General features: G+C 42.9%; 1 protein-coding gene across 5 annotated transcripts in view; it reads right to left on the minus strand.

Moving 5' to 3' along the window:
* Positions 1 to 8,249: 8,249 nt before the first annotated feature.
* The window catches only part of LOC112233576 (5'-AMP-activated protein kinase subunit gamma-2), a 102,882-nt gene continuing 97,253 nt past the window's right edge, over positions 8,250 to 13,878 (minus strand). For 2 of the 5 annotated variants that reach the window (XM_024401313.2, XM_024401314.2), the window contains one exon: positions 8,250 to 11,239. In XM_024401313.2, the coding sequence (XP_024257081.2) occupies positions 10,263 to 11,239 (977 nt within the window). In that variant the 3' untranslated portion in view covers positions 8,250 to 10,262. The remainder of the gene's footprint in view (positions 11,240 to 13,878) is intronic. The other 3 variants (XM_042308414.1, XM_024401316.2, XM_024401315.2) reach the window with 3 other exon arrangements.

Below are 13,878 nucleotides of genomic sequence, written 5' to 3' on the forward strand. Positions count from 1 at the left end.
GTCTGAGAGTCAACTGCAGTATACCATCAGAGAGTCAACTGCAGTATACCATCAGAGAGTCAACTGCATTATACCATCAAAGTCAACTGCGGTATACCGTCTGAGAGTCAACTGCAGTATACAGTCTGAGAGTCAACTGCAGTATACCATCAGAGTCAACTGCAGTATACCGTCAGAGAGTCAACTGCAGTATACCATCAGAGAGTCAACTGCAGTATACCGTCAGAGAGTCAACTGCAGGATAATGTCAGAGAGTCAACTGCAGTATACCATCAGAGTCAACTGCAGTATACCGTCAGAGAGTCAACTGCAGTATACCATCAGAGAGTCAACTGCAGTATACCGTCAGAGAGTCAACTGCAGTATAATGTCAGAGAGTCAACTGCAGTATACCGTCAAAGTCAGTATACCGTCTGAGAGTCAACTGCAGTATACCGTCAGAGTCAACTGCAGTATAATGTCAGAGAGTCAACTGCGGTATACCATCAGAGTCAACTGCAGTATACCATCTGAGAGTCAACTGCAGAATACCATCTGAGAGTCAACTGCAGTATACCATCAGAGAGTCAACTGCAGTATACCGTCAGAGAGTCAACTGCAGTATAATGTCAGAGAGTCAACTGCAGTATACCGTCAAAGTCAACTGCGGTATACCGTCTGAGAGTCAACTGCAGTATACCGTCAGAGTCAACTGCAGTATAATGTCAGAGAGTCAACTGCGGTATACCATCAGAGTCAACTGCAGTATACCATCTGAGAGTCAACTGCAGAATACCATCTGAGAGTCAACTGCGGTATACCGTCTGAGAGTCAACTGCGGTATACCGTCAAAGTCAACTGCGGTATACCGTCAAAGTCAACTGCGGTATACCGTCTGAGAGTCAACTGCAGTATACCGTCTGAGAGTCAACTGCAGTATACCGTCAAAGTCAACTGCGGTATACCGTCTGAGAGTCAACTGCAGTATACCGTCAGAGAGTCAACTGCAGTATAATGTCATAGAGTCAACTGCAGTATACCGTCAGAGTCAACTGCAGTATACCGTCAAATTCAACTGCAGTATACCGTCTGAGAGTCAACTGCAGTATACCGTCTGAGAGTCAACTGCAGTATACCGTCAAATTCAACTGCAGTATACCATCAGAGTCAACTGCAGTATACCGTCAGAGAGTCAACTGCAGTATAATGTCAGAGAGTCAACTGCAGTATACCATCAGAGTCAACTGCAGTATACCGTCTGAGAGTCAACTGCGGTATACCGTCAGAGTCAACTGCAGTATACCGTCAGAGAGTCAATTGCAGTATAATGTCAGAGAGTCAACTGCAGTATACCATCAGAGTCAACTGCAGTATACCGTCAGAGAGTCAACTGCAGTATAATGTCAGAGAGTCAACTGCAGTATACCATCAGAGTCAACTGCAGTATACCGTCAGAGTCAACTGCAGTATACCGTCTGAGAGTCAACTGCGGTATACCGTCTGAGAGTCAACTGCGGTATACCGTCTGAGAGTCAACTGCAGTATACCGTCTGAGAGTCAACTGCAGTATACCGTCTGAGAGCCAACTGCAGTATACCGTCTGAGAGTCAACTGCGGTATACTGTCTGAGAGTCAACTGCGGTATACCGTCAGTCTCAACTGCAGTATACTGTCTGAGAGTCAACCCAGAGAGAGTACACAACATGCAACCAACAATTAATAGATCATTATGTTATGAAACAGCTTCTCAGTATGAACTGTTCACAATGGTACTGTAATACACTACACAGTGAGGAGAAGAAGGGTACTAACTATGCCAACTGAGAAGTAAAGGGTCTATACCCATGGGGAAATTTCAAACGTCAATGTTCCAGTCCTTAGAGAGTTACTCTAATATCACAACTTTCAACTCCAATATCAAAACCAACCTTTGTGGTAAAGTGATGCTATTGCGCTGAACCACTCAAAGGCAGGCAAAATCTTGAAACTACAAGGAATACCAAACATTCTTCAAGGGAGCGTTCCTGAAATGGGAATTTTGTGGGAACGGTGAAAGTCACTTGTATGTCGGAATGCGCCGGAGGCGGAGGCTCGGAGTGAACCTGTATCCTGAAGGGATTGGGAAAATCACTTTATCCGTCCTCTTAGTAGAGTGGAGCCTGGTAACGTATATCCTGGGAGGAACTATTTTTCTGCCTTCCCTAATTAGGTGAAGGGAGTCCTTCAGCATAGCACGAACCCTGCTTTTCAAGTCTCAACTCCAGCTCCAAACTGTGGGAAATACCCAATCCTCAACTGAAATGGCTTAATCTGTCTTTCTCTCCCTCTCTCAGTATCTGTCTTTTTCTAACTCGTTTCTTTCAATTTCCTTTATCTCATTGACACATTTCACATCAGCCTATTTATTTTTTCCGCTCTTCTTTCATTTCTACATCTCACTGTATTCGCTTCTACTCCATCTCTTCCCCTCTGCCTCACTTTTTCCCTCTCTTTACCTCCCTCTCTTGCCCTGTGTCTATCTGTTCTCTGCCTTGCCTCACTCTGTGTTGTGGTCCTATTCATTTCCTGGCTGGATTTCTCCTGAGGTAGCATTTTACTTCCTCCATGAATGCTATAGGGTTTCTCAAGGACAGGAGATGGAAAGAGAGAGTTTGTGCTACTTCCGACACAAACAGGCACAGCCAGGTGCTCATCCCCATCATTGTTAACAGGGTGTGTCTGGGGGATTTCTCAACTGAAGCCCTGGCTCAAACACCTGAGCTCTCTCTCTCTCTCTCTCTCTCTCTCTCTCTCTCTCTCTCTCAGGGAGCAGGTGCTGTAGGTGAAAAGGCTGTGTCTACTGCAAGTCTGAAACACAATATCACAGCCGTGGGAATCTGAGATCTGCACAACATGTCTGGTGGAGCTGGTCAGATTAGAGTGGGTGTGGGGATTTTTTTATGATGGAAAGAGGAGCAAAAAATGGTTTTGTGAAATAGATTTTTAATCTAACATTGTACTCTATCCATTTTATATAGGGTGTAAATCCAATGTGTAGGCCAGTGGAATACCAGAGTTGAATATTTTTGTCCTGGTTGAATTAATATACTGTACACTACTTACTAACTAACATTTTGGATTTCAGTCAAGCAAGACTATATGTTTTCACATCTTCAGCATTTGGCCTATCGGCCTATTAAAAATAAAACTGTTAGTGTGATACAATTCTAATGTTATGATAATTAAATCAGGATCACTTGTACCGAGACTGTGCTCTGTAACATTGCACCAAACTGTGGTAACACTGTACTTGAACCCACCATCATAACATTGTAGTTCCACTGCACTAGTTCTACAATACTGGTGTGGTAGTGTAGTGTATGTCACAAGATGTCATGAGAGCAAATGTATAAAATGACAGATCTCTATCGTGTTGCGTACATCAGTGTGCAATCTAACCGTGTCTTACATTTTAGCTAGCTAACGTTACACATTAAACCAAGTTTTCCGGTGTTAAGTCAGATGGCATAATCTGATATCAGTTATTATTCATGCTTATTACATACGTCCTGCTAATGACAGTCAAAAGGCCATTTTTAAAACATGAATAAAATAAGACTGGTCTAGCAAAACAACATTATTTACACTCAAAAGTGAGGACCTTTATCAACTGACCTAGGTTCAGCTCTCCAGACCACTCTCCTAGCCTTACCCACTTCTCCAACACCACACAGATGGTACACTATCAGACAACGAACGAACGAGAAAGAGAATAACACGATTACATATCAATGTTGAAATCATCTTTAGTAACCATTCTATCTGATCAAAAATTAAGAGGTCTTGAAACACTAGATTATTCAAAGTATTTCATTGCATTATTGCTTAATCCATTTCATATTTAATTGGGATCCAAAATCAGGAGAAAGCCAGCTTATCACAGTCTTGATAGTGAGTAGACAATATTATATCATATACAATATTATTATTATATACAATAAACCTTTGTTGTAATTTCTCATATGGGGAGGTTGGAACTTGTAAAGAACGAATCACCATTCCAACAATGTGAAATAAATCTTCCATAGAGTGAGTTTATATTGCCACCTTGTGTTTGAACTACAATATTGGCAATATTCAGTTCAAGAAAAACAGGTATATGTCATGTGTACATTCAATGGTAGCAGTGTGATCTTTCCCCTCTTTCTGAACATTACTGGTCAGCATTACACCTTTACACCAAACATCCTAATCCTGTGAAGAAGAAAAAAACAGACATTCAACATCTAATCAAACAAATCATAAAACAAGAGGAAAGTTGGTCCACATTTACACTGCATGTAAAAAGTTTGGACTGAACCTACAGTATTGAGAGCTAAATCTACTTAGAGCCAAAAGTATTGAGATGAACCTATTGTGCCTTTGGAGCACTTCCAGAACATGTTTTTTAATACAATATTCCACCCATCCACCTGCTACAAATACACAGTGCAGCCCAGTACACCATATTTGTGTCACTGAACTCAAGTCACGCCATTGCCCAGTGAGCATTTCTGAAATACTGTATACACCCTTTCCAAAGGGAGAGCTTATCATTTACCAAACACCTGGTCCTTAGGGCCAAAGTCCCATATGGTATTACTTGAAGGAAATGTGATGGATCATTTTTGATAGGTCTATTTGGCTTAGGTGAGGTGATTCCAAGCATCTTAAAGCAATACATCTAGCCAAGCATGTAACTGTTTGACCTCCGTCAAGTAATTGGAAATAGTTCAATTACGTTACAATTTTACGTTACAAAACAATTGAATAAATTGTTTTATTGTGTGCCATGATGAACATGATCCAGCTGTGATTATGATTTGATCACTAGGATTTAGATGCAATTTTCTCCTCTTTGTTGAGCTTAGTTCAGGGCCCTTTCTCCTTCTCCTTGAGCTGCTTCTGCTCTGTGTGGAGATTCCTATGTCGTCATGAGGAGCGTCCAGGAGGTTGTTGTACTGCGACACTGAGCAGTCACTCTTACTTATATCTGGAAACGAAAACAAAAGACAGACAGCATATGAAACGAGAGGGTTAATTAACAAATATACAGTCGTGGCCAAAAGTTTTGAGAATGACACAAAAAATTAATTTCCACTGAGTTTGCTGCTTCAGTGTCTTTAGATATTTTTGTCAGATGTTACTATGGAATACTGAAGTATAATTACAAGCATTTCACAAGTGTCAAAGCCTTTTATTGACAATTACATGAAGTTGATGCAAAGAGTCAATATTTGCAGTGTTGATGCTTCTTTTTCAAGACCTCTGCAATCAGCCCTGGCATGCTGTCAATTAACTTCTGGGCCACATCCTGACTGATGGCAGCCCATTATTGCATAATCAATGCTTGGAGTTTGTCAGAATGTGTGGGTTTTTGTTTGTCCACCCGCCTCTTGAGGATTGACCACAAGTTCTCAATGGGATTAAGGTCTGGGGAGTTTCCTGGCCATAGACCCAAAATATCGATGTTTTGTTCCCAGAGCCACTTAGTTATCACTTTTGCCTTATGGCAAGGTGCTCCATCATGCTGGAAAAGGCATTGTTAGTCACCAAACTGTTCCTGGATGGTTGGGAGAAGTTGCTCTCGGAGGATGTGTTGGTACCATTTTTTATTCATGGCTGTGTTCTTAGGCAAAATTGTGAGTGAGCCCACTCCCTTGGCTGAGATGCAACCCCACACATAAAAGTCTCAGGATGATTTATTGTTGGCATGACACAGGACTGATGGTAGCGCTCACCTTGTCTTCTCCGGACAAGCTTTATTCCGGATGCCTCAAACAATCAGAAAGGGGATTCATCAGAGAAAATGACTTTAAAATGTGCAGTTTTGTCACAACACAATGCCACAGATGTTTCAAATATTGGGGGAGAGTGCAATTGGCATGCTGACTGAAGGAATGTCCACCAGAGCTGTAGCCAGAGAATTGAATATACCTTTCCATAAGCTGTCTCCAATGTTGTTTTAGAGAATTTGGCAGCATGTCCAACCGGTCTCACAACCGCAGACCATGTGTATGGCTTCACGCGAGTGAGCGGTTTGCTGAACAGAGCGCCCCATGGTGGCGGTGGGGTTATGGTATTGGCAGGCATAAGCTACGGACAACGAACACAATTTAATTTTATCGATGGCAATTTGAATGCACAGAGATACCGTGAACGAGATCGAGGCCTATTGTCGTGCCACTCATCCACCGTCATCACCTCATGTTTCAGCATGATAATGCACAGCCCGTGTCGTAAGGATCTATACACAATTTCTGAAGCTGAAAATGTCCCAGCTCTTCCATGACCTGCATACTAACCAGACATGTCACCCATTGAGCATGATTAGGATGTTCTGGATCAACGTGGACGACAGCATGTTCCAGTTCCCGTCAATATCCAGCAACTTCACAAACCCATTGAAAAGTGTGATAACATTCCACAGGCCACAATCAACAGTCTGATCAACTCTATGTGAAGGAGATGTGTTGCGCTGCATGAGGCAAATGGTGGTCACACCAGATACTGACTGGTTTTCTGATCCACGTATCTGTGACCAACAGATGCATATCTGTATTCCCAGTCATGTGAAATCCATAGATTAGGGCGCAATTGATTTCAATTGACTGATTTCCTATTATGAACTGTAACACAGTAAGATCTTTTAAATTGCTGAATGTTGTGTTTATATTTTTGTTCAGTATATAATGGCTTGGCTTCATATAAAAAAAACAAAGGATCTGATTGGAAACCTTGATTTGTAATGTTTGTAATATGTATTTCAAAAAGTCAATCAAATTCCGCCTACATTAACTCAGACAGGAATGACATTATCACTCCCTCTACTGGCTGAATAGTGTGTAGTCTGAGTCAACACGCTTCTCCCTGTGGACTTTAATCCAACAGCCTGGCTCCAGCGTCACACACACACTCCCAATGACCTTTTGCCATGGTTGGCACAAGCTCAGACCGTGTGGCGTGTGATACCCATATTTTCTGCCTTAACTGTCTCGGAGTGGCTCCAAAGCAACAAGCGGCACTTGACAGCTTAATCATTCTTAACTGAAGGACTGCTATGCCAGCCTTGTGCAAAATGGCACTTTGTGCAAAACGGTGCTGCAGTAGATGGCAGCTATCTGACCAATTCTCCTATTTTGTGTTTTTTTTTCTTCTTAACTTTGGTACATAATGTCCCCGACATCATTTCCTATGACACAAAATATTGACTTCAATGAGTCGGCAGCGCTAGAAATTCTGCTTAATTTGGACCAGGCCCTAATCCCTAGGTTTTGAAAGAAGAAGCGGCAGCGACGAAAGAGGCAGGTGAGCCGGCATCCTGACGAGGCTTACATCAGCGAGCAAATAATCCGCCATTGCCCGCGGTTCTATAGGCGAACGTGCAATCACTGGAGAACAACCTGGAGAGACTATCCTATCAACAATAAATGTTTTATATGCATCTCACTGGATTTACCTCATTTTTTACCAGCATGTCACCTGTGCAACAAAACTGTAGATGACTTTTGATCCATACACAGAAACGTATACAAGGCCCTCCCTCACCGTCTATATGGCAAATCAGACCATAACTCAATCCTCCTGCTTCCTTCTTACAAGCAAAAACACAAAGAGGAAGTACCAGTGACGTGCTCAATACGGAAGTAAGAAGCAGACAGTAAGCTACAGGACTATTATGTTAGCTCAGACTGGAATATGTTCCGGGATTCATTAGATAACACCGAGTAGTTTACCACATCAGTCTCTGGCTTCATTAATAAGTGCATCGACGACGACACCCCCACAGTGAGCATAGGTACATACCCCAACCAGAAGCTATGGATTACAGACAACATCCGTACTGAGCTAAAGACTAGAGCTGCTGCTTTCAAGAAGCCAGACACAAATCCGGACACTGACACGACCTCAGACAAGCAATCAAACAAGCAAAGCGTCAATATACAGGACTAAGTTTGAATTCTACTATGCCAGCTCTGACGCTCAATGAATGTGGCAGGGCCTGCAAACTATCACAGATTACAAAGGGAAACCCAGCCATGAGCTTCCCAGAGACATGAGCCTACCAAATGAGCCAAATGGTTTCTATTCCCGTTTCAAAAACCAGCTGTTCCGGACTACTGTGTGAACTCGCTCTCCGTAACCGATGTAAGACGTGGTGTAGCCTAGTTCAAGGCGACATTTGCACCATTGTGCAACTATGTGGTGCCATTACGTTTCGAAAATTCAATACCACAATCATACACACCAGATAAAAAGATTCAACAGTACATTTTATTACTTTTCCAAACAGCAAAGTAAAAAATAAAACTGAAAAGTACAATATGTATTACCATTATACTGTCGTACTCAACCAGTTCTATCCATTTTCAATGGATAATCCCCTTATAGAGACCATCAACAATACACCACAACCTAATCCACAAGGGGAAAAAAAAATCTATGACAAAGAACATTATTTTACAGCATTGTATACACAGAAAAAAAAATAATGATCAATACAGAGTACAATATATCTTGTATGCCTCCAAGTAACTGGAGAAGTAAAGTAAAGAGAAATGTTGGATATTGGCAGCTGTTGCTCCTTGAAAAGCATTGAACAACAAAGTCAAAGTCAGCATACCGTCACCTCACTTTCGTTCTCTTCCACCCTCTAAAATAGTTAAGCACAGAGAAAATACGATTTAATAAATACAACTTTGAATCTATCTTTACAGCATAATTTCAAAATGAACATTTCAGGAATATAACAGACAAACTTTGATTATAGAAAATTATCTCAACATCAACAAAATAAACAAGGTGTGATATATCATGTTTTTGGTTTTGGAAACGCTCACATTCAGTTTTAACACGTTTTTGAACATTCTCCAGCTCTCTCTCAGCCAATGACGTGTGACTACTTGTGGGGGCGAAAGGCACCAATGACGTTAAAGACAGGACAGCGAGCACAACCCGTTGTCAAAGGGACATCATAACTAGCAGGGGTGGGGGGGATTGGTATAGTTTTCAGAGAGCCTCTGTTACGTTCACAAAACCTTGTGCAAATAAAGCTAAAAACAACACTCCCTGAAGGAGGAGAGCAGACAGAATCATGATAAAGATGTAGAAGTACACTAGAACAAAAAATAAGCTTAAAAGACTGATATTCAAACCATTTGTGTGCTCATGGTTGAGACCATGACCCTGTCCAGAAACAATCCTTTGCCCCTAACTTCTATGCCAGTGGTTTTCAACCGGTGTGCCTTGAGGAACTTGAAACTTTTCCCTAATCTTATTTAAAAAATAATAATTTAAAACACTCAAACATTTCAAGTCCGGTGCACTCAGGCTGTAACATTTGTATCATCTGAGGGTTGCACATCACAAGCAAAGTCATTTGAATCATAAAAAAAAAAAAGTCTGATTAAGCCTAGCTGTTCCACAGCCTCTGCCATAGAAACATATGGGGAGGATGGCTTTATCGGTGGTTGCATCTTTACAATGCAGAAAAATACAAATCTCTAACCAAAACGCCTGAAAACTAATGACCTATTTCCCAAGAGCTACATTTTTGTACATTTCTAGCACGGCGTCACGAGGCGCTCTTGGATACACACAAATGAACCCTATTTATCTATAAGAAAAGCATTTGTCACAGAAAATAGCAGTTTGGGTGAAATGGGGGTCATTTCTACTAAAATCGATTAATAGGGACATTTTAGGTGTGTCACAGAATTGGTCTCACCTCAAGGTACGCCCCGGTTCAGAAAAGGTTGAGAACCACTGCTCTAGGTAGACACTTGGTGTAGACAGGACAACATGGTGGTAGCGCCGCCTTTCTCTCTGATAGGCTAGGTGGAATATTAGCCACATTGCTCACACCCATCCACTCCTTTTAAGTCTACACAAGCGCCCAGAGGATAGGGACTACGGGTTGTTTCTGAATTGGGCCCACAGACAGGTTATGCTGGAAGATCCAGAGGTAAAAGGACAGGGGTGTTATAGTGCACAATCTGGAGAAAAGGGAGGCACAACCCAGTTATAGTAAAGTGATCCCTGGTTGGTCAGCCCGAGAAAGTCACCCATGTGACCATCTCCCCCATCACAGAAAATTACCCATTAGGTCCCTGGTAAGCCGGAGTGTCACACTTCTACTAAACCACCCATCCCAACAATTAGATCCAGCCTCTTTCTCAGCTCGCTCCACTTCCTGAGTCAACTTCCTCTCACAGCAGTGTCATGGCAGGTCAGTCACGTACGGCTTGTAGCGACGGCCATGGATGTCACTCTGCCTCTCCTTCCTCAGCATCCTTGGGTCCAGCTTCAGTCTCTACTGCGTCAGACTCTGCCACAGCCTCAGCATTTCCCACATCAGCCTCTGTCTCGGTTTCAGCCTTAATCTCCACCACCACCTCTGCTTCATCCTCTGCCATCCCCACCACAGCCTCGGTTTCAGCCATAACCTCCACCTCAGCCTCTACCTCAGTTTCAGCCTTAATCTCCACCACCACTTCATCCTCTGTCATCCCCACCTCAGCCTTAACCCCCACCAACTCTACCATCACCACCCCAGCTTCAGACTTAACCTCTACTTCCTCTGCCTTGGTTTCAGCCTTAACCTCCACCTCAGCCTCCATCTCTGCCTCAGTTTCACCCTTAACCTCCACTACCTCAGTCTTGATTTCTACTTCCACCACCACCTCAGTCTTACCTTCCACCTCTGCTTCATCTTCCACTACCACCTCAGCTTCCACTAGAGCTTCTACCTCAGTTGCTGGTTCAGCCACCACTACCTCGGTCTCTACCAATGTTTCTGGTGGTTCCTCAGTCTCTGGTTCTGCCTCTACTAACATCTCTGGTGGTGCCTCTGCTTCGGCCTCTTCCTGTAGTTCTGTATCTGCTGCTACCTCTAGTTCTGCCTCTACTAACATCTCTGGTGGTGCCTCTGCTTCGGCCTCTTCCTGTAGTTCTGTATCTGCTGCTACCTCTAGTTCTGCCTCTACTAACATCTCTGGTGGTGCCTCTGCTGTGGCCTCTTCCTGTAGTTCTGTATCTGCTGCTACCTCTACCTCTGGTTCTGCCTCTACTAACATCTCTGGTGGTGCCTCTGCTGTGGCCTCTTCCTGTAGTTCTGTATCTGCTGCTACCTCTACCTCTGGTTCTGCTGCTACCTCTACCTCTGGTTCTGCCTCTACTAATGTTGCTGGTGGTGCCTCTGCTTCTATTTCTGGTTGTGGTTGGCTGTTCTTCCTGCAGATACCTGGAGAGAGAGAGAGAGAGAGAGAGAGAGAGAGAGCGAGTGAGAGCGAGAATGATTGGGTTAGCATGGAAGTGTCTCAGAGGCTCGTCAATGCTTATGCAGATGCATTCAGAGATGTGTGCATGACCAGTTAGCAGTGGAAATCTATTTTCGTTGCTCTCATTAAGTGTAGTTAGCTGCATACCCATGCTAAATTAAAACATGGATGTTCCCTGAGTAATGCAATTAGATAAGATAAATCTCAATTAAGCAGGAGGCTAAACCTATTTTCCGTAATTGGTGGGGAGCTCTCATCATGTCTACCCAAATCAAAATCTTAGTGTTTAGAATTTTGCTGCAGCTCAGGAAAGACCTACTGTTGGATTGTTGGTGGCATCTCTGTGTGTACCTCTTTAAAATGTCTCATGCAATCTTCTTAGCTCAGAGATGTGAGGTTTTGCCTTGCTGTTGAATACCATGTACACACACGTTATACTTAAGCAATTAGGCCTGAGGGGGTGTTATATGGCCAATATACCACAGTTAAGGGCTGTTCTTATGCACGGTGCAATGTGGAGTGCCTGGAAACAGCCTTTAGATGTGGTATTATGACCATATAGCACAAACACCAATGGTGCCTTATTTCTATTATAAACTAATGCAATTAGAGCCGTAAAAATACATGTTTTGTCATACCTGTGGTATATGGTCTGTTATACCATGGCATATTGAATACTTGTTTCTGTTTGCCTTGAACGGCATTCTAGAGTGTGAATCATCTCCCTATAACGCAGTGTATTATACACGGTAGAATTCAATGGCCATAGTTAGTTCTTACATGACCTACGCTTGAGCTTATTTTGAAAGCAAGTCAAATTGAAAACATGAGTGGCTTTGTTGAATTGTATTTTCATAATGGCAAGCTAGGACAGATGGTTTGGTTAGCTAAACTAGCAAGTCTGTCTGTTTGCTTGTTACCTATAGCGATCTAGTAAACATCCAAGCTACTACTTCAGTGGATGTTGAAAACATCTATTGGCAAATTAACACCTTTCTAGTGGCAAATGTGTTCAATTTTAGCCATGGTATAAAAGGGATAAACAACTTGGCGCTCTATACATTCTCTCAAATATAATTCAAATCCGTGGTGGGTCAGTTCCACTCCGCTAGCGCGTCGTGGAACACACCTATGTCATTCAGAATTCCCATAGAACGCATAGCCCCTCGTTGATTATCCCTTACATATACCACGGCTGGCAGCCAATCAGCATTCTGGGCTTGAACCACCCAGTTTATAGTTCAACATTAAACCCAACACACTGGGCGTGTTAATATTAACCACACTTCCCCAAGCAGATCATTAATATGCAGTGTTCAACATCTAGATATAGAGCGGCAGCAGTCAAAACAACACCTGCACAACTCCGTCATCTCTGACAGGCTGAAAACGGGGTTGTGTGTATTAGGGGATGCAATAGAACATGTGTGTCATGTTTTGCAATAGAAAATGTGCATTTCAAGTCCAGGTGTTGTGGGTTTTCTGACTAAGTTTGCTCAGAAAAGCTCTGTGGGCAGACTTCAAATACAGATCTTAATAGGAGAAGTATGTAGAGAGAGAATTCTGCTTTGTGTTAGATTCTAGACCTCAGCAACATAGGTTACTTCTTGCCATTCGAGATGAATCACAATGTTTACTGATACAGCTCTCCAAATAATACCAAGGACCAAATAAAACTAGCTTAAATATTAACATGAACATAACGATGAGACACCAGCTAAACAAACTCAAGGTGTAGAGTCTGGGTAAAGGCAGAAATGTTTTGACAATCTGATTAAGTGTGCCAGGCAAGTTAAAGAAAATTACTATTTGAACCCATGTCCGGATGGTTGTAGCAGGGGGGGATGTGTTGACATGTAGAGATAAGTCTCTCTGATGGATAGAGGCTGGGATCAGACAGTGGAGCTGGAGGGAAAGAGGGATAGAGGAGAGCGGGAAAAGAGGGATGGAGGAAATGAGAGAAAGAGGGATGAGGAGAGGGAAAGAGGGATGAGGAGAGGAGGGAATGAGAGATGGAGGGGAGGGGAAGTAGCAGAAAAGTGATCCATCAGGGAGGAGACAGAAAGAGAGGAGAGGGTGGGGCATGGAGAGATAAATGGTAGGGCCTGCTACTCGGTCATCACTCAGCCTTCATGACAAAGGCACGAAAACACACACTAAAGGAACACTCTCACTCAGGCTAGAACACATTTGTACACAGCACAAAAACAGACACACGCTTAACCACAAGCTTGATTATGTGTAAGCAAGCAAACCCTGTATATTCCATATAGCATGGTCCCCCTCATCAGTACCTTCCCCAGCATGTTCCAATACCCCAGAAAGAAACCACAGTCACATTCCACAGCCTACCACCTCAGACAACCCAGAATAGACCTGGGTTAAGAACATGAGTCAAATACTAACACATTTGAGGTGCACTTGAAAGGTTCCATTGTACCAGGTAAACCAAATCAAGTGCAGCTCAAGTACCTGAAAGCATTCAACACACAGCATGTATATGACCCAGGGCCAAATCAGACTAGCCCGAGCCACACCGTGCCATGCCATATCATACCAGTTTACAGAGGCCTTCATTTTGTCTACTGTTGGGGGTGGAGAC

The sequence above is a fragment of the Oncorhynchus tshawytscha genome, linkage group LG29, assembly GCF_018296145.1.
Source record: "Oncorhynchus tshawytscha isolate Ot180627B linkage group LG29, Otsh_v2.0, whole genome shotgun sequence".
In the NCBI taxonomy this organism is placed as follows: domain Eukaryota; kingdom Metazoa; phylum Chordata; class Actinopteri; order Salmoniformes; family Salmonidae; genus Oncorhynchus; species Oncorhynchus tshawytscha.